This window comes from Gorilla gorilla, chromosome 10, assembly GCF_029281585.2.
Source record: "Gorilla gorilla gorilla isolate KB3781 chromosome 10, NHGRI_mGorGor1-v2.1_pri, whole genome shotgun sequence".
NCBI classification, from domain to species: Eukaryota; Metazoa; Chordata; class Mammalia; order Primates; family Hominidae; genus Gorilla; species Gorilla gorilla.
In genome coordinates, this window is record NC_073234.2 from 97749413 (window position 1) to 97772165 (window position 22753).

A 22753-nucleotide genomic window follows, 5' to 3' on the forward strand; every position below is an offset into this window, starting at 1 on the left:
GTCAGTAGCACGTGATATTCGTGCCTGTGAATAGCCACCACAGTGCAGCCTGGGCAACACTGCAAGATCCTGTATGTAAAAATAAATAAAAATTTTAAACAACCCTCTTTTTAATTACCAAATTTTATTTTTCTTCTTGTATTTTAAAGGATTGTTTGATGGTGGGTCTCCACACTTGTGGTGATCTGGCTCCAAATACTTTGCGAATATTTACCTCCAACTCTGAAATCAAGGGAGTTTGCAGTGTGGGTTGTTGCTACCACCTCTTATCTGAAGAATTTGAAAACCAGCATAAAGGTACAAGTTCCCCATGTGTCATAATTTTTATTCATTTGAGCATAATGAAATATGCTATTTCTATTTTCTATTTCTCCCCGTTTTTTCGTCATTACCATGATTTGGATCAGCATTTAAGATAACATCTGACTTGCACTTTTAGTGTTACGGTGTTATTGAAATTTAATGCATCACCACCTGTATATTTGTTATAGTTTCTTTGGTCATAAAATGAGCTTAATGAGTGCTGAAGCCTTTGCAAATATTTGAAAATTTTATGTGATACATATTTTAGAGAACTTCTGTTTTAAAATACTTGTGAAGTATACATTTACTGAGATAGTAAAACTGAGTTATTTTGTTATGAATATTGAATTTCAAAGTTTGCTTTTGTTTCCAAAGCCTTTTTTCATTTCTGAAGGAATACTGATATTTAAAAAAGAAAAAGTTCTTTACTGTATTTTGAAGAGTCAACATACCAAAATTTTAGAAAACTTTAAAACTGTGTGATTGCATTAAAATAATAGTATTCAAACTATGCTACCTGTACTTAGAAGGTGCTGATGAGCAGAGTATGGAGTAGGTTTGCAAGATTTGAAGCACCCCACATATTCATTCAGAGCAGCTCCTGAAATAGCTGTTTGCTCCATTTTACATGTTAAATCTTTCCATAAGATATTGTAAAATATGATTTCAAAATTGCTGGTTCAGATTAGATGGTTATTTAGTATACTAATAATAGTAGTTCGTTTTTATGTTAGTTTAATGATATCTTTATCTGTGTCCTTGCTAAGAGTTTTAGATCGGGAATTTTTAGGTTACCAACTTTTGTGTGCATTAAGATGGTATTGGTTGATCTTTTCTTAGTTTTAAAACCCAGATTAATATATTTTAATTATTTCTTATTTAGTCATGCCCAGGAGGTAAACATTGTAATTGTTATTTTTATTGAAATGTGACAAGGTGAAACAGAAACCATTTTTAGAATTGGCACACATTTTTACGAAATATAGTTAATTAAATTATAATTATTTTATGTCAGTGTTTTGACATTTTTATTTTAGGAAAAGTATGAAATAGTGAAATTATGACTGTATAGAGATAGAATGAAAGAAAGCAAATTAGCAAAAATTTAGCACTAGTTTAATTTAGATGGAGAGTATACGATTGTCATGCTATTATTACCAACTCATTTTTTTCTGAGTACAGAAATTTTCAAGACCAAAAATTAGGGTAAAAAATGAACTTAGAAAAAAAAAGTATTTCTACTAAATTATATACCCACTTATTTACATTATATTATAGTATTTTTATGTATCTTTTCTGAAATAAATGAAAAAATACTTCAGTGCAATCACAGTTCTACAGCTTTTTAAATGTTCTATGTATAACATTTTCCTTAATTGGCAGTAGGGTAAGATTTATGTAGGTAAGTGCTTCCTTTTGGGGTTTACTATTTGGTTGTTAGTTCAAGAGTTTCCTGTTCTGTAGGTACAATGAAATTCAATTAATAAATGGCTCAATTTGGGGACAGGTGTAGACACTTTGTGTGTCATTAAATTTAGAGACACTAATGCCAGCAATTTGGGAGGCCGAGGCAGGCAGATCACCTGAGGTCAGGAGTTCAAGACCAGCCTGGCCAACATGGTGAAACTCCGTTTCTACTAAAAATACAAAAAATTAGCTGGCCATGGTGGTGGACGCCTGTAAGCGCAGCTACCCTGGGGGCTGAGGCAGGAGAATCTCTTGAACCCAGGAGGCACAGGTTGCAGTGAGCCAAGATGGCGCCATTGCACTCCAGCATGGGCAACAAGAGCAAAACTCCATCTCAAAAGAAAAAAAAAAAAATTAGAGTCACTATCCTTACACTACATTTTAAGATCTTTAATTTCAGTTACCTGCTTCCTTCTTTCACTTCATCATCATTGCCCCCAAGGATGCCTTCCCATTCCAAGGGGCCTCCCTCTCCTCTTCACGCAGTAGTGTCCTAAGACTGCCATCTCTGGTCGGACCCTAGCAGCCATCACTCTGTACTGTGAAGTCTCAGAGGTAGTCCCAGTATTTTCCCACCAAAGATGAATCCTATCCTTTTTGGCAATGTAGTCTACTCTCTCTCACACTCTTTTCTGCACGGTTGCACCTTACTCTTTCTCCAGAGTGACCCCCAGAGCTCATTCTGCTGGTTTAGGATAGTGTCTTTCCTAACATATTTAAATTAAAATTTGTTGTGTTGCTGTGGATTGTGAGCAATTTTATCTCTTGTCTGTTTTTTTGTAAAATATGTAAATAGATTCAGATTTAGGTGACTATCATTATTTTATGGTAACCAGAAGGTGTCATTACTGCCTTTTTTATCTGATGTTGGATTCTTCAATCTCATACTTAAAAAAAGTAGCAGAAGTTACTTGCCAGGATTGAAAAAAGAAATTTAGTTACTCCTTGCTAATCCATTTTAAATCAGCTTTCCAGTACCTTTTCTAATAGATTATTGCTTTAAACTGTTAGCAAATATTCACTGGTCATGTATTCTAACTAAAATGAATTTGAATAGGGCATGTTAGATAGAGAGGCTTTGAAAAACCTAAAGAAAGAAAGAAGCAAGATTGTGCATCCACATATTGTCATTGCCATTTCTTTCCTGCAAATGAAAAATTGGTATATTGATTAGTCTTGAGAGGCACCAGATTCCATTCACTTTTGTATCTTCAGTACTAAGCACATTCACTCAAACGTGATTGAATAGATGAATGTTTGTATAATGTGTGTCAAAAACAAGTAACTAGGAGTAGAAAAAAAATCACTGTTTTCCTGCCTTGGCAGCTGCGTTTTACACACATAAGAGAGTATGTTATTGCACTGAACAAACATTTATTGAGCAGCTACTATTTTCAAGGCACTGTAGTTGGTACTTTATGTAAAATAAAGGGAAATGGGGGAGAGGCTCATAAAAAGTCAATAGTTATGGAAAGAGATAGAAAAAATAGATGACAAGCAGAGTTCAGTTCAACATCATCAGTGCCAACTGTGTTCCACTCTGCTTAGTGGTGGAGATACAGAAATGAGATATCATGTTCACCCTTAAATAATTTCTTTAAAAAGCCCTCAATCCTAGGAACCAGATAATCCTTATTAGTAATTTTTTAAAAACATTCTTTTTTTGTAAAAACTATTTAGAATAGAAAATTCAAATAACAAAGGAAAAGAAAATACAAAGTAAGTCCCCGTACCTATATTGTTTTTTTATGTATCTTTCTAGAAAAAAAAGTACATATACACATTCTATATTCTTATATGTTTTAGGCAAACAAATGTATAAACTGTTCATCACCTTTTTTCCACATAATATATTTTTTATAGTCTTTCTATATCAGCACAGAGAACGTTGCTTTAGTCTTTTTCATTTTGCAAGGTGTTTAATATATTGTATTTTATTTATTCAGTACTAAATAGTTAATACTTGCTTAAGGTAGTGGTACTCTTCTTTTAATAAACCAAAATTTAGTGAACTGTTGAGCAGTTCAATGTAGAGTTTAGAGAACATAAAATATGGCACTAGTGTTCATCTTTGTTTTCTTTATCATCAAACATTAGTTTCAAAATAGTATAGTAATTGCTATAAGACAGGGTATTACATCTGTTATCTTACAGCAGAGTAGCATGTAGCTCAGTCTGTGAGGGGTTGAGGGTATATTCCCGTGTGGTGATATCCACTGTGTCTTGAAAGATTCAGTAGAGGTTAATCAGACAAGGAAGTAAGAAGTGTATTGCAGGCAGAATAAACAAAGGCATGCAGTGATAGATGTTTAAAATCAAGTTTTTTTTTTCTCTTTGACTTCATAGTCACTCTTTCTCATTGTAATTGTCTTTTCTTCTGTCTTATTCTTGCTCATGTCTTTCATAGAAGCAATTATAATGATAATCCTAATGTCCATTTCAGTCAGTAAAAAGGCATGATTTTTATTGACCTCCTTTCACATTTAAGATTACTCCATAATCTGTTTTCCAAAAATCTCTTCTTGGTTCTCTTAGTTTCTTTCTTTAGTACTTGGTCATTCATAAAATCATTTTTGAGTCTTCTAAGGAAATTAGTTGAAGAGAATAGCTCCAAACTTTTGCACACTAGAAATGGAAGCCTCTCAGTTAACAGATTCTCAAGCATTAGTCTTGTATCCTGCCTGGGTAAAGGCAGTTTTGTCTTCTCTTCTGAAGTTGCTGTTGTTCACTGTGGGTTTGCAGGACATTCTGGCCACAGGATTTAAATAAGAAAAAGTGTTGGAAAGGTTTGTGAGAACCGTGACCAGCAGCTATAAGCTCTGAATTTCCCTCCCTATAGGAATAGTAAACTGGAAAGGCCTTCCTGTCAAAAATATCTTACCCATCAAGAATCATTGATATGATCAGGCAAACAATGCTAGGCTTCAGTGGGGAAAGCTAATAGTAATATCTTAATGTTACTTAATTTCCTGATACATACTTGAAATGAATAGACGATTGGGAGTTTTGCTTGTCAGGAAAGCAAAAAATAAGCAGGAGGAAACAGGACTGAGTGATATGATGAAATGGGCGGGGACGTATGCAACGTGAGTACCCTCAAATACTTCGGAGGTCAAGAAAACAGTTGGAAAGCCAAGAGATAAGAGAAAAATGTGGAAAAATAAGTGATAGGAATAATGAAAGTAAACTTGGTTTATATTACAGTTTTGCCTAGCCCTGGACTGCCACATTTTCTCATCTCAAAAACCAGATGGAAAAGGTAACATACTCCCTTTTCTCTTTCCAACACTCCATCTCCATTTTTCTCACTGTATCTTTGCTGTAGTAAAACAGAGAAGATGTGAACCATCCCATGAAATTTTTATAACAGTATTTCTCAATTCTAGCTGCCTAGCTGAGTCGAATTTGACACTTTTAGTGTATAGATGCCTGGACCTGCCTCTTACCTTCTGAATAATAATCTCTAGGCATAGGACTTGAATATAAGTATGATTAAGAAGTTCTATAGGTAATTCTGATGAACAGCATGCATGGTTGAAAACAAGGTATGTATTATGATTATATAAGAAGACATGAAGAATTCTACAGGATGACTTATAGATATATGTTCAAGATTATTTATAGTTATTGTTCTTCTATGCAGAGACTTAGATGGGTCCTAGTCAAGTGCCAGTTTGCGGATTCATATGACAGGTTAAACTCAAAAGGGCCTAGGAGTGTACATCAAAGTCCAAAATGCAGAGAGCTGGAGTAACTAGACCAAAACAAAGTCCTTGAAGTATAGAGCTCAGAGCAAAAACCTGGGGAAAAAAACACAGATGCAAGAGGGCAGGAAACTGGGTCATAAATAGGGAATGAAGTTAAGTGGTTAGAAGCTAAACAAATTCAAGGAGAAAAATCTAGAACAAGTAAAGTATGTTTGGGATAATTATTATGGGTATCCCTAGATTTTTGATAGCTTACCTTTATCAATGAACAGATGTGACTCCGTGTGTGTGTGTGTGTGTGTGTGTGTGTGAAGGCAGACAGTGGCAAACAGAGTTGGTTCTGGGCTATTTAGCAGAAACTATTTTGATAGATGGAATATGGACATAGCCTTATTTTGTTTGTACAGTATATGCTATGGAGGCCTAGTATTCCATACTAAAATACAAATCTACTGCTATATAGTTTGATCATTATGCTAAAATATCTGACTTACAGAGAAAGGGGTTTATGTGCACAAAGTTAGCATATTTCCTGTAATATATCAAGCGCTAGGTTCCATGGAGTTATATCTCTGAATGGTCAAATATGTCATGTGTCCTTCTCTTAATATCTTACACACCTTCACCCTCACTTTATTTGCACAGCTGTTTTTAAGTTTGAATTGGGGCAGTGTTGCCCTTTGGGATGTAAATTTGAGTTATTAATAGTCTAGCATAGTACAGTAGAAAATTCTGGTATGTACATTGCTACTTTTTATGATGATATTTACTATGTAAACAATATATGTTTTCCATGAATGTGTTTACCCAATACAGTGTGGTAGACCATGCAGGTAGTCTGTCATGAATGTCAGTTTTCAAAAATACCACAAAGCTCTATGAGCCATTGTGAATACTGAATTTATACCATATGTTTTAAAACTACTTGTAAATATTTTTACATTATAAGCCAGTTGTCCCTAGGAGAACAAGAAATACCAGAAACATTTTTATTGCAGTCCTTTATAGAGTGTCTGTTTGACCAAGCTTGATTAATGTTTCAGTATTTTGAATATTGATTATTGTAATAATTAATTTGAAGTGTTTACATTATTTCTTCTTCTAGAAGTTTTGGAGAGAACTTTTTTGGGTAAATATCAGTATAACTTGGTTGTTTTCCTGATAAAAGGTATAAATAGAGGAAGCACTACTAGTTACCAATTCAGATCCACACATTTTTTCTTCTTTGCTAACTGAACCATGATTTTGTTAAGGAATCATCAGTTGCTCCTGGGAGCAACTCTTGCCAGGGTGCAAATTTGTGACTGATCTGCTCCTTCCCTGCCTCCTCCCAGCCTAGTAGACCCAGGGCATCTTTTAGTATTGTTAGTGCACTCCACATTTGCACAGTCAAATATCAGTGGTGTAACCTTCGAAAGCCTGCAGGCTTAACTTCATGTTTACCCCCAGCCTTAATATGATGTGGGATAAAGAGGTGATTCTCCCAAAGATTCCTCCATTTACTTAAAAAAAATAAAAAACAGTAGAGGGTCACGAATCATCTTTTGATGGTGTCTTTCAATCTGGTGCTGCCATTTCTGTGTCAAACAGAAATTTGTCAAGGGTGCATGATACCTATCCTAGTGTAGATTGTTTCTTAAGTTGTATCATCTCTGGAAATTGTGAGGGAGAAGGCTGCATATATACATATGTAGATCATTATCTTTACTGTTGTTGAGGTTTAAAAATTGTTCCTTTGCTTTAAATTTAGAGGTACTTATCTGAAAAGGTGTCTAGAGGTTGAAGAAAAACGTGTTGAGCACATTGTTTGAACATATACTGTTTAAGCTTACTTAAACAAATATTCTATATATGATATTCTGTCATATCAAATATTCTATATGTGATACTAAAACTGCTAACATAACATTAACCAGTTAATATCAGCACTAAATCATGTATTATAGAGAAATGTATGACTAATGTCTTAGTCCAGTTAATGGCAATGAATTAATCCTATCATTGAAACAATACAAACAATTGCTGTCTTTTCAGTAAAGATCTGACAATATTTTCTATCTCATACAATATGTATTTTCTTAAACAAGACTGTTTACTGCTATGGGCTTTTAATGCTGGAAGTTTGGAGGATATTGAGGAATAAAGCATCATTTCTCTTTTCAAAACAGCATGAATTTGACTTCTGTTCCCAGCAGTGTGAGAGATGAGATTTTTCTGAGTGTTCCTCCTGCTACAGTTCGGCTAGATCCTGGCTAAATTAGAACACGTATTTTTTTAGTCATTGGTGAGTCCACACAAAATAAGGGAAATCTCTATGGATCAAGAAGAATTATAAACAAAAAATTTTAAAGAAGAGAATGGGAAGAGGGAGGAAGAGGAGTTGAGACCAAAGGAGGGAACTATGAGCCATAAAGTGATAGATAGTGGTGTTGTGAGATAAATGCTGGTCACATTGAGATCTAAAAACTAATAATGGTCCCCAACTAATGCAGAAGCTGATCCTGAAATGTCCATACTAAGCCATACACTTGAATGAGACAAAGCCATCTTTGGTCTGTCTCATGCATAAGCAAATTCAAATCCTTTAAGGGAACTACTTCTTAAATTCAGGCTCTTGAAATTTCAACAGGTTAAAATCTATTAAATATGAGCTCAAATCTTAGAAAATCCCAACTAAATCATAAGATACATGTGGCTAGATATCTTGGCTGACCCTCCTATTATATTGAACTAAAAATGGTGAATACAATTAATTTTTCCTAGAAGCATTGAAAAGCTGGAAACATATATCTAGTCAATATATAGAAGAATGCTGAAGTCCTCAAAGATAATGGAAAAACTGAAGCTACTAAGGGTATTTGTGTACCATGGCAAACTTCAGCTTTAATAATTTCATAATTAGAAACCACAAAGGTGGGAACAAAAATAAGGGTAGCAGTAGTAGGAAGAGAGTAAATTTGAAAAATTCAAGAAGCATTTAAGATTGTTTAAAGGAGATAAAGGAAAAGGGATTATCAAGGATTATTATTAGGTTTCTGTTTTGAGCAGCTGGGTGGGTGACAGAACAATGTATATGATAGGAAACACTAAGGGAGAATCAAGTTTTGGGGCAAAGTTGGAACATGTTTCTTTAATGTTTTTATTTCATTCCTACCATTTACCATAAAGTGGGGTATATAGCAAGCAGTCAACAAAGGAATAACATATGAAATAAAATTATAAATGGTAAAAAAAAAAAAAGCACTGATTCAGCACTGGTCAAAACTAAAGAAGAAACAAAGGTATTTGATGAGACATCTCCAGAAGAAATAATTATGTTGACATAAGTAATTTGAGAATTCAAGGTACTTGTTTGGCTTTGCTCTTCTTAGCAAAGATAAGAAACAGAAGAAGGTTAGAGAAAGTTTATATTCCATCAACCACTGGAGCAAAATGATCAAAGCATACTACTCTGGTGAGACAGAGGTCTTACTTAACTTTAAATCTACACAAAGTCAGATTCTTTTGTGATTATAAATTACAATTCCACGCTTCGGTATTCCTTGAGAAGGAACAAGATGCTTCCAAATTTAACTAATTTTTAATAAAGAATTATTTAACTTTACAAAATAATTAAGCTTCCTATTAGCCATGAAGGTTTATTTCCTCTTCCAAATGTGTGATCTTTAACCACAAAGCATATAATGACCACAAAAGTTACTAAACATGTTTATGGAAGAACATTATGTTTGTTCTCTTGGTTATAGTAGTAGTTTCACATTTTTTTGAGTCAGACTCACATTAAGAAACACATTTTACAACACTACCTGGTATATAGAGAAATAAATAAAACTAGTACTTACATTTTACAAAAAAAATAACTGAACTCTTTTTCTTTTTGGTTAGTATTTGTTCCTTAATAGGTACTTAATCTTATAACACATGCATTCCTGTTGACAATCTTATTCAGTTCCTTTCTTTCAAATTTTATAAAATATTCATCACAATCTATTCAATTGATTTCATGAGGCTTTAATGGGTTTTGACTAAGCAGTGTGATGGTAAATGTTTAATGGTTGGCTCTGCCTCTGAATAAAAACCCTAATGTGTAGTATTTCCTCATTCCATTGTGCAAGTATACCTAATGTGGTCAGTTTCAAGCTACCAACCTGATGTCAGTAAATGCTGGGTTGGCAAGAGATGCACACAGTCAGCTCCCTCTGGACCCAGTAAGAGCCAGCTTTTCCATTCCACTGGCTTTCACCTACAGTTTGTAAAACATCGCTATATAAATTTGTTTGTTCTTACTAACTGAATTTGCTCATTTAAGCTGCAAATCACCTTATCTGTGTTATCCTATGTTTACCAAATAGTATCTGGCGTATATCAGATGCTAAATATATATTTTTTAAAAGAATAAGTTTCTTTTGACAAGTATAAAAGAATATTTATGTCCTTTTAAGTTTGTTCCTATTTCAGACATTGAACTTTTCACATAAAGGCTCCAGTTTCTCAGTGGAATCTCACAGGGATTTTCCAGATTCATAAATTTCTCCTAAGTTGAAGAGGAAATACTTTACTTACTGTTGTGCCCCAGCATTGCATGTTTATTACTATAATTTTTTTCTAATAATTTTAACAAAATTTTAAAAAATAAAGTTTTAAAACAAATTATGTGATTGATTATGCTTCAAAATAAATCCTTGAAGAAAAGAAAGATTTAAAAAACAGTTGTATGTAATTGATTATATTTTAAATTAATTCTTTTCGGTGACTCTCTTTTGGCCTTCCTATAAATCATTAGTATTTTGTCAAGAATCTGGAGATTGAGGCATGAACAATTTTTAGCAACTCCTCATTTAAACCATGAAACTAAAATGAAGACTTTGAAATGATGAGAATATAAGAGCCAATTTAGTAACAACAACATTGGGCCATAAGTATCAATAAATATTTATTCAACATAGAATATGCTGAGATTTAGGAGACACTCAGCAAACTAAGTATGCACCCACTGCCCACTTTGCTAGATACTGAAGATATCTAAATGAAACATTTTAAAGTAATATATAATATAATACATAGGTTTTGTTACAGATAAGACAATTGTAATACAGTTTGATAGGTGCTGTATTAGAGTTATGTATAAGTTACATTCCAAGCATAGAGAGAGTGATTTCTAGATGTCCGAGGGAGTGCAGAAACACTGCATAGAAGAAAAGTTGCTTTGACCGACTAGCGTTCTCCTCTGTCTCTGCAGTATTGTGACCTGGATCGGTTAGCTTTTGTGGATCATCTGTAAATTAGTGAAGCAAGAGAGGGGTTAAATTAGATGATCTGTCTCTTCTGGTTCTGATGATATCATTCTATAACTTGAATGTAGCTTTCTGAAACATGCGTATTATTTCAATTTAACCTTATTTGTATTTATCAAGACATTTACTTTTAGTATCTTTTTTTCTTACTTATATTGGGTTTGCATAAATAAATAATAAATAATAAATACTCTACTTTCCTGCTATGATTCTGCATTTGGATGATAATAAGAAATTTTTGAAAATTATACTTTTGCATTTATACCAGTATAATAATGGCCATAAATGTTGTTTCTCCCAGTTTTATATGTTTGGGTTTTAGGAAGTAAAACTAGCAATAAAAAATTTATAACAAATGTATATATATATATTTTTTCTTAACTATATTAATATTAATAGTGTATTAGTTTGTTCAGTAATTCAGTGAGGAACTATCAGGATCTATCTCGGCTTGAATTAAGTTTCTGGTGTGGCTAGTGTAGGTATTATTCTTTGCAATCCTATAGTAGATGAGTAAACTTTACTGCCAGCCTTGTAGATTCAGCTGTTTATAAGCTTTTGTTACAATATCACATTACTCCTCACTGTTCAGCTGGACCTATGTCTCAGAAACATTCTTGCCAATTAATATGAGATGAATACAGAGATTTCTAGATGTACTTGGCATTCTGTGCACAGTTACCTCACTCTGACAGCTGTATGTGATCTTCAGTCAGCTCTGTGTTTTCTAGAATACTGGCGCTGATTTTATTTTTGCCATGGGGCATGTTCTTGCTGCCTATAAGTAGTTAGAAATGGAACTTTAATATATTTTGCTTATTTTTTTCTTTAATTTGCACCTCGTTATTTTTTGCGACTAATAGAAAGTGGTTTTTGAAGCGCATGCAGATTGGATTTATTCAGCATAAAAAAGTTCTCCCTGTGTTCATGGTAAATAAAAGAAACCAATAATGTGTTTAAATCCAAAATAGAAAATGAATATGTCCACTTAAAAGAAGTAAAGAGGAAGAGTTTATACTTTGTATATAAAGTAATATGAAAGCAAAGTTGACAAATTCTTGTCAGAGAGTTGACAGTCAAATTAATATAAAACAGGTTTTTAAAAAACTAGATTATAATCTACTTGTTTTATATATAAATCGAGATTTTGATACTGTAGCTAAGCAAATAACCTTGAAAAATATTTTGCTATAGCGTTCTCATTTCTTTTTTCCTGTGGTAAATAAATTACCAGAAAGTTGCCTAAATTTTCTTCATTATCATCCATCTGACACAATGTGTGAAATTTTTATTGGTACGAAGTTACAACATCATCTGTAATATTAGTATAAAAATTATCTCAGGTGTTCCATATGTGTCTCATTATAAATTATTTTATCAAGCATAGAGTTTTGCAGCAGAGGGAACCTGTCGCACACAGTGAGAAACTCCACTGGGAAGCTCCTATCACAGTGTTTGCCAAACCAACACAATGTTTTCTCTCAGCACCTGGGTTTTGCCATTGTATAGTCATGCATAAAAATACCAGGACAGTTGTATCTGGACTGATTCATTAATAAAAAATGTTTTAATATAGATATGACTCCATTAAAGTAATATACATGTCTTTTAAAATTGGGTGTTTATTTTCTTCTTTATATACATCACACTTTATATACATATACCTTGAGATCACATTTCCAGCCTGCATTTTTAACCAAAGGATAAGTGAAATACTAGTACGTTGATCATATAAAGGAATTAGCAGTGGAGATGAGAAGTAGAAAAAAAGGATATTGTAAATCGGGCTATATATACCTGGTGTATTAGGCAGGGTGATCATACACATACATGTAATTAGATTTATTAAGAATGGGCTGACACAATTATGGAGGCTGACAAGTTCCACAGTATGCTCTCTACAGGCTGGAGACCCAGGAAAGCCAGTGGTGTACATTCCTGTGTGAGACTAAACGCCTGAGAATCAGGAATGCCACTGGTGTAAGTCACAGTCCAAAGGCAAGAGAAGACGGATGTCTCAGCTTATGCAGTGAGGTAGTGAGGGAAAGAATTCAACCTTTCTCTAACTTTTTGTCCTACTCAGACCCTCAATGGGTTTGATGATGCCCACCCATACTAGGGAGGGCGGTCTGCTTTATTCAGACCTCATTCAATTCAAACACTCATTTCTTCCCGAAACTCCTTCACGGGCCATCCAGAAATAATGTTTAACCAGATATCCGGGCATCCCAGGGCTCAATCAAGTTGACACATGAAATTAACCGTCACACTTGGTGTGGCCCAGTAGGAAACAAATCAGAGATAATAAATTTAATCATTGTATTGCAATCATTACCATTTTACTATTACCAACTCTCTCCGTTTGTATTTTCTGGGAAACAAAACTTCATACATAGAGTCTATATCTCAGTGATTTAAATTGAAGGTACAGTCTGGTGAAGGCAGAAAGAAAGGAGCAGTAGGGGCTCAGTCCATATTTATGGAATGAATTAGTTAATTGCCATGAACATATAATCATCGTGCTGTGATTTTCTTTAAATGTCTTGAATTCTAGAATCGTTAAGTATCTCCTTTACAATTTGAATCATTGTTGACAACAGCACATAAACATTATCTTTTTAAGTTACTTTTTACACCCACATTTTTTCAGATCATTTAAGAGCAGAGCAATTTTTAGAACTTGCCTGCTTTTAAATTGCCTTCTATATTATTATTCTTCTGGTTATACTATTTTAAGTTTATTCTTCATTATTTTATTAATCCTGAAGAGTAGGTCTGATTTACCTAATTATTTAATTATATTTAGGTTTTTTTTTTTTTTTTTTTTGAGACAGGGTCTCACTCTGTTATCCAGGCTGGAGTGCAGTATCATGATCATGGTTCACTGTAGCCTCGACCTGGGTTCAGGCAGTCCTCGCTCCCGAGCTTCCCAAGTAGCTGGGACTACTGGTGCGTGACACCACACCTGGTCAATTTTTGCTTTTTTGTTTTGTTTTGTTTTGTTTTGCTTTTGTCATAAAGACAGGGTTTCACTATGTTGCTTATGCTGGTCTTGAACTCATGGATGGACTGAAGCATTCTGCCCACCTCGGCCTCCCAAAATGCTGGGATTACAGGTGTGAGCACCATGCTGGGCCTATCCTCTTAGTTTTAATATATTTTGGAAACCGGTAACATGTAAGTACTTCACAAATCTTGATAGTTCAATATAGTGTTTAATACACCTTTTATCCTTAGGCAATATTTTGAATATCATATATACTTGGCCTTATTTAAAACCTGAAATGAAAATCAAGAAAATTTTATAGATTTGTCCTGTAACCTCTGATGCTAATTATAAAACTATAAAATTCTAAGGTGGGAAATGAGTTTCTAAACTTGCAACTAAAACTGAGAGGTCATCTTTACTTGAGAGTGTGTCACTCTACATGGCAATTCTTCAGATACCCTTGAAGGATATTTTTAAGGAAACCTAAGGAGTCTTCATCAGTCCTTAAAGAGAATAACATGGAACAGAGACTAAAGTTTAAAATCAAGGTAAAATGGCTGGTAAATGACAAATACTTGACTTGAAAAAAAATCTATATTTTGTGGGAGATTGTAAGATGCCTATCAACCTAAATTTTACTTTATTGTTTCAAAGCATTATAAAAGTGATGTAGATGCATGTGACACACAAAAAGGAAGCTTTAATAAAAAACTTTCAATGATGAATGAACTCAAAATATTAAACATTTATTTCTATGTTTACCTTTCAACATAAGTAATAAATATATTCACATTATAAAATGAGTTCTGAAAGTATGCAAGCATATACGTTAAAAAGTTAAAGTTTGTTTGGCATTACTTGTGACGCTCCCTTCACATATTTCTTGCTATGCACGTACATATACAAATGGGTACATGTACAAATACCTCTTTTCTAACAAAAGGATTCAAACTGAATTTAATAATTCATTCATACATTTATATATTCTTTCAAAAATATTTATTGAGTGTCTACAGTGTGCCAGATACTTTTGAATGAGAAGTGGAAAAAAAGTCCCTGCACTCATGTGATTTACCTCCTAGTAGGTAGAGACAGCAGAGTAACCAGCAGATATATATCTAGTACATCAGATGGTGATAAGTACTATGGAGAAAAATAAAGCAATGTGAGTTTGGAGGCATGCTGTTTTATATAGGGTAGCCAGGAGAAGCTTTGTTGTTAAGATGACATTGAGCAGACAGTTGAAAGATGAGGGAGCAAGCCATGCAGCTGTCTTGGAGACAGATGGTCTTCCAGACAGAGGGAACAGCAAGTAAAAAACCCAAAGGCAGGAACCTGTTGGCCCTTTCAAGGAAGAACAGAGAGGAGCATGGCTAAAACAGTGTTGTGACAAAAAGCAGGGAAATTTCTTAGGGAACTATTGCTGGAATCCATATGGAAGATGGCGATAGTGCAGATCAGAGGGGAAATTTGGAAGAGATAGTTAAATTCTGAATATATTTTATATGTATTGACACAATATGAAAGTGTAAAAGAGAAAAGCAAAGTATATATCAATGGCTTTTGAACTAAAATAATGGAAGAATGGAGTTGTCATTTATTGATCTGGATATAACTGCAGAAAGGGCAGACTGAGATGAGAGTTGTTCAGTTTCGGACAGGTTGACTTTGTGTATGTTTTGATAAATATATTGTACATGTTGCTATTTACAGAGAAATGTAAAGTCACATCAAACATAAAGGTGTAGTACTAAATCATGACTGCATAAAATTGTAATATATACTATTCTGCTGTAGCAATTTTGTAGCCACCTCCCGTTGCTATTTCATTGAAGTCAAATGTTTGAAATACCCACTTTAAAAAATGTGTGACACTAATAATCTCCACCTGAGCAGTTAGTCTCTTCAGTAAGTTGCATATTGCAGTAAAAATGATATTTCACAGTTCTAGCATATTTCTCATCTTGTTTAGTATAATACCATAAACCTTGAATAACATCATGGGATCTATACTAAGTGCCACTCGTGATGCTGTAAATGTTCCCAAGAAGGCAAGTTATGACAAAAAAACTTGAGTTGCTTAATATGTACCACAGATTGAGGTCTGCAGCTGCAGTTGACCACCATTTCAAGATAAATGAATCCATCATAAGGACTATTGTAAAAAAGAAAAGAAAATTAGGGAAGCTGTGAAAGTGTCACTGACACTTTTTGTGGAAGGTTTTTGAAAATGCAGTTTTATGTGGGTATGTGATTGCAAAAAGAAAAGCCTGTCTATAAACACTAATTTGATTTGAGAAAAAGTGAAGTCATTATATGACAAGTTAAAGCAAAAGGATCTAAATCTCCATCAGTAAAGGATTTAAAGCTGGAGAATTTAATGTCAACAAGGGATGGTGTGATGATTTTAGAAAGACGTTTGGCTTAAAACAAATTGTCAAGATAATAGGAGAAACAGCAGATGCTGATCAAGAGGCAGCAGACAAGTTCCCAGATGCTATTAAGAAAACTGTTGAAATGTAAGGGTATCTTCCTGAAAAAAATTTCAGTGCAGATAAAAGTGCCATATTCTGGATAAAAAAAAAAATGCCACAAAGAACACTTATTAATAAGGAAGAGAAGCAAGCACCAGGATTTAAGGCAGGAAGAGATAGGCTAAGGCTACTGTTTTGTGCAAATTCAGTCAAGTTTATCATCAGAAATGTCCTTATCTCTAAAATTACTAATTCCTGGGCCTTGAAGGGAAAAGATAAACATCAGTTGCCTGCTTTTCAGTTGTACAACAAGAAGGCCTGGACAAGAACCCTTTTTCTGGATTGATTTCATCAATGCTATGTCTGAAGTCATGAAGTATCTTGTCCATAAGGGGCTGCTTTTAAAGTTCTTTTGATATGATACTGGACAATGTGCCTGGCCATGCAGAACCCCATAAGTTCAACACTGCTTTAAAGAAGATGTACAGATAGCTAACAAGTGTATGGAAAAGTGCTCAACATTACTGATCATCAGGGAAAGGCAAATTAAAACCACAATGAAATGTCACCTCATACCTGTTAAAATGACTGCTATTAAAAAAAAAAGCCACAGAACAACAAATCTTGACAAGGATATAAAGGGAACCCTTTTACACTGTTGGAAGGAATGTAAATTGGTGGAGTCGCCGTGGAAAATGATACGGAGGTTCCTCAAAGAATTAAAAGTAGAATTACCATTTGATTCAGCATTCTGACTTTTGAGTATGTATCTAAAGGAATTGAAATCGGATCTCGAAGAGATATCTGTACTCCTGTATTTATGACAGCATTATTCACAGTAACCTAAGATATGGAATCATTTCATCTCCATTAATGAATAAATGGATAAAGAAAATGTGGTACACACATACAATGGAATATTACTCAGCCTTTAAAAAGAAGCAAGTCCTGCCATTTTCTATAATATGGATAGACCTGGAGAAAATTATCTTAAGTGAATTAAGCCAGGCAGAGAAAAATACTGCATGATCTCGCTTGTATGTGAAATCTAAAATAGTCAAACACAGAAGCAAGAGCAGGGGCTGGGTGGGAGAGAAATAGGGAAGTATTAGTCAAAGGGTACAAAGTTTTGATTATACAAAATAAAATTTGGAGATATATTGTGTGTATAATATAGGGCCTATGATTCACAGTACTGTATTTTATACTTAAAAATTCCTAAAAGGGTGTATCTTATATTAAGTCCTTTTACTACAAATGGAGAAAAAAACAGGGAGGAGACAACTTTTAAAGGTAATGAATAAGTTTTTGGCATTGCTAATGATGCTGGCTTGATGGCTTTACAGGTGTTGACTTATTTCCAAACACATAAAGTTGTATACATTACATATCTGCAGCTTTTTATATGTCAACCATACCTCAATAAAACAGTTTTAAGAAAAGAAAGGGAGGGGAAAAATACATATCAGGTGTGAATTGTTCATTCGTTAGAAACTAAAGAATATTTAGCCATGAATTGAGTGACTGGCCCATATTAAGTACTCAATAAATATATATAAGATTAAAAATCCAAATTGTAAAAAGTCGAAACAGCAAATGAAGTGTGAAATGAAGCTGGCAAACCAGGCACAAGCAGATCATGTAGGATTTTGTCAATTGTACTAAGGATTGGGGTCTTAATATTAAAAGTAGAAAAGGGATTTGTTAAGGAGAAGAAGGATTTTTTAAACAGGAAAGTGAACTGATGAGGTTTGATTTTTTTTTTTCTCTTTTTGGAGGTAGAGTCTCGTTCTGTCACCCAGGCTGGAGTGCAGTGGTACAATCTCGGCTCACTGCAACCTCCGCCTCCACCTCCTAGGTTCAAGGGATTCTCCTGCCTCAGCCTCTGAAGTAGCTCGGATTACAGGTGCCCATCACCATGCCCGGCTAATTTTTAGATTTTTAGTACAGACGGGGTTTCGCCATGTTGGCCAGGCTGGTCTTGAACTCCTGACCTCAGGTGATCTGCCCACCTTGGCCTCCCAAAGTGCTGGAATTACAGGCGTGAGCCACCATGCCTGGCCCTGACGAGGTTTACATTTTAAAAGATCATCATGGTTGCAGAATTGAGATTGGAATACAAGGGAGCAAGAGTGGATGTTGGCACACCAGTCAAAAGACTGTTGTACCAGTCCAGGTAGTTTGGGATTGTGGAAATAGAGAATTTATAGATTTGAGGAAAATTTAGGAGATAAATAAACAGGAATTTCTAAAACAAACTGAATGAGAAAGTGTCAGAGATGTCTCCAGAATTTTTTGACTTGTGTAAATGAATAAATATTAGTGCCAGTTATTAAATTCTGAAACTTCATGAGATCTAGATTTGTATTATGAAGTTAGTTTAATTTTACACATGTTGATTTTAAGGTGCCAATGAAATATCCATTTGGAAATGGTGGTTAGGATATTGATAAGGCAAGAAATAACTAAGATCAAAGCAGAACTGAAGGAGATAGAGAAGCAAAAAACCCTTCAAAAAAATAAAGATCAACAAAATTGATAGACCACTAGCAAGACTAATAAAGAAGAAAAGAGAAAAGAATCAAATAGATGCAATAAAAAATGATAAAGGAGATTATCACCACCGATCCCACAGAAATACAAACTACCATCAGAGAATACTATAAACACCTCTACTCAAATAAACTAGAAAATCTAGAAGAAATGGATAAATTCTTTGACACATACACCCTCCCAAGACTAAACCAGGAAGAAGTTGAATCTCTTAATAGACCAATAACAGGCTCTGAAATTGAGGCAATAATTAATGGCTTACCAACCAAAAAAAGTCCAGGACCTGGCAGATTCACAGCTGAATTCTACCAGAGGTACAAGGAGGTGCTGGTACCATTCCTTCTGAAACTATTCCAATCAATAGAAAAAGAAGGAATCCTTCCTAACTCATTTTATGAGGCCAGCATCATCCTGATACCAAAGCCTGGCAGAGACACAGCAAAAAAATAGAATTTTAGACCAATATCCGTGATGAACATCAATGCAAAAATCCTCAATAAAATACTGGCAAACCGAATCCAGCAGCACATCAAAAAGCTTATCCACCATGATCAAGTGGGCTTCATCCCTGGGATGCAAGGCTGGTTCAACATATGCAAATCAATAAACGTAATCCAGCATATAAACAGAACCAAAGACAAAAACCACATGATTATCTCAATAGATGCAGAAAAGGCCTTCGACAAAATTCAACAGCCCTTCATGCTAAAAACTCTCAATAAATTAGGTATTGATGGGACGTATCTAAAAATAATGAGCTATTTATGACAAACGCACAGCCAATATCATACTGAATGGGCAAAAACTGGAAGCAGTCCCTTTGAAAACTGGCACAAGACAGGGATGCCCTCTCTCACCACTCCTATTCAACATAGTGTTGGAAGTTCTGGCCAGGGCAATCAGACAGGAGAAGCAAATAAAGGGCATTCAATTAGGAAAAGAGGAAGTCAAATTGTCCCTGTTTGCAGATGACATGATTGTATATTTAGAAAACCCCATCGTCTCAGCCCAAAATCTCCCTAAGGTGATAAGCAACTTCAGCAAAGTCTAAGGATACAAAATCAATGTGCAAAAATCACAAGCATTCTTATACACAAATAACAGACAAACAGAGAGCCAAATCATGAGTGAACTCCCATTCACAGTTGCTTCAAAGAGAATAAAATACCTAGGAATACAACTTACAAGGGATGTGAAGGACCTCTTCTAGGAGAACTGCAAACCACTGCTCAACAAAATAAAAGAGGATACAAACAAATGGAAGAACATTCCATGCTCATGGATAGGAAGAATCAATATTGTGAAAATGGCCATACTGCCCAAGGTAATTTAGAGATTCAGTGCCATCCCCATCAAACTACCAATGACTTTCTCCACAGAATTGGAAAAAACTAAAGTTCATATGGAACCAAAAAAGAGCCCTCATTGCCAAGTCAATTCTAAGCCAAAAGAACAAAGCTGGAGGCATCACGCTACCTGACTTCAAACTATACTACAAGGCTACAGTAACCAAAACAGCATGGTACTAGTACCAAAACAGAGATGTAGACCAATGGAACAGAACAGAGCCCTCAGAAATAATACCACACATCTACAACTATCTGATCTTTGACAAACCTGACAAAAACAACAAATGGGGAAAGCATTCCCTGTTTAATAAATGGTGCTGGGAAAACTGGCTAGCCATATGTAGAAAGCTGAAACTGGATCCCTTCCTTACACCTTATACAAAAATTAATTCTACATGGATTAAAGACTTACATGTTAGACCGAAAACCATAAAAACCCTAGAGGAAAATCTAGGCAATACCATTCAGGACATAGGCATGGGCAAGGACTTCATGACTAAAACACCAAAAGCAATGGCAACAAAAGCCAAAATTGACAAATGGGATCTAATTAAACTAAAGAGCTTCTGCACAGCAAAAGAAACTACCATCGGAGTGAACAGGCAACCTACAGAATGGGAGAAAATTTTTGCAATCTACTAATCTGACAAAGGGCTAATATCCAGAATCTACAAAGAACTCAAACAAATTTACAAGAAAAAAATAACCCCATCAAAAAGTGGGTGAAGGATATGAACAGACACTTCTCAAAAGACATTTATGAAGCCAACAGGCACATGAAAAAATGCTCATCATCACCGGCCATCAGATAAATACAAATCAAAACCACAATGAGATATCATCTCGCGCCAGTTAGAATGGTGATCATTAAAAAGTCAGGAAACAACAGGTGCTCGAGAGGATGTGGAGAAATAGGAACCCTTTTACACTGTTGCTGGGACTGTAAACTAGTTCAACCATTGTGGAAGACAGTGTGGCAATTCCTCAGGTATCTAGAGCTAGAAATACCATTTGACCCAGCCATCCCATTACTGGGTATATACCCAAAGGATTATAAATCATGCTGCTATAAAGACACATGCACACATATGTTTATTGCAGCACTACTCACAATAGCAAAGACTTGGAACCAACCCAAATGTCCATCTATGATAGACTGGATTAAGAAAATGTGGCACATATACACCATGGAATACTCTGCAGCCATAAAAAATGATGAGTTCATGTCCTTTGTAGGGATATGGATGAAGCTGGAAACCATCATTCTCAGCAAACTATCGCAAGGACAAAAAACCAAACACCGCATGTTCTCACTCATAGGTGGGAATTGAACAATGAGAACACTTGGACACAGGAAGGGGAGCATCACACCCCAGGGCCTTTGTCGGGTGGGGGAAGGGGGGAGGGATAGCATTAGGAGATATACCTAATGTAAATGACGAGTTAATGGGTGCAGCACGCCAACATGGCACATGTATACATATGTAACTAACCTGCACATTGTGCACATGTACCTTAGAGCTTAAAGTATAATATAAAACTATATATATATATATATATATATAAAGGATATTGATAATGCAAAACTAGATCTCACAGAAGACTATAGGATTCCAGATATAATATAGGAATGGTAATGGGTTGATAAATATCTCCCAAAAAGTCATGTTCGTGAAGAACTTCAGAATATGACCTTATCTGAAAACTGGGTCTTTGCAAATTTAATTAGTTAAGATGGAGTCATCATACTGGATTGGGTAGGCCCTAAATCTAATGATTGATATCCTAGGAGAGTGCACACAGAGAGACACAGAGAAAACTGCCATGTGAAGACAGGTAGAAAATGACAAGGATTACTAGTAATCACCAGAAACTGGTAATGGAAGAAACAATGAAGTATTCTTCCCTAGAGCCTTCAGAGGGTCTGTGGCCTAGCCAACAGCTTGATTTTGGACTGCTGGCATCTAGATTTGTGAGAGAATTAATTTCTGTTGTCTTAAGCCATCCAGTTTGTGGTTATTTTGTTACTGCAGCCTGAGAAAACTAATACAAGAATTATCATTGTGTATTACGGTATAGATAAGATATCCTAGAGAAAGTATAGTTAGGGGAAGAGTATAGGTAGTGCAAAGGTTACAAATTGGCTATCACTGACAGAGGGTGCTCACAGACTAATTTTGGGCAATTTGGGCAATTTTATTATGCCCACCTTGTGCTTTAAAAAGCAGTAGGACCCAGCAGATGTGATACTTGGTTACCATACAAATAGGTTTATACCTATTACATCCTACCTACCACTTTATACATGTGTTTAACCACTGCAGGCATTTGAGTTTTTGAGCCTTTGTTCAAAGAAAGTATTAAAGGGATGTGGAGAATGGCAAGAGAAAACCACAGGAACATTTCATAGGCAGATAGAATGTGATGAGTCAGCAAGGGAGTATAAAGAGAATTAAGGCCACAAATAAGAAAGGATGGTATTATGGAAGCCAGATGAAGAGATTGTTTAATGAATGAGGTATCAAGAGTTTCCGGAAATCTACAGTATTTTTTAACCCATTGTGTTTGTTCTCAGAGATTACACTGTTGAGGGAAGCGAGCTGCTGCTGACATGGTT

At 35.0% G+C, this 22753-nt stretch overlaps 1 protein-coding gene across 6 annotated transcripts in view; it reads left to right on the forward strand.

Annotated features, from left to right (window-relative positions):
* METTL25 (methyltransferase like 25) overlaps positions 1-22753 on the forward strand; it is a 120814-nt gene that overhangs the window by 44569 nt on the left and 53492 nt on the right. For all 6 annotated transcript variants that reach the window (XM_004053628.5, XM_055358828.2, XM_055358832.2 and 3 more), the window contains one exon: positions 150-297. In XM_004053628.5, the coding sequence (XP_004053676.2) occupies positions 150-297 (148 nt within the window). The remainder of the gene's footprint in view (positions 1-149; positions 298-22753) is intronic.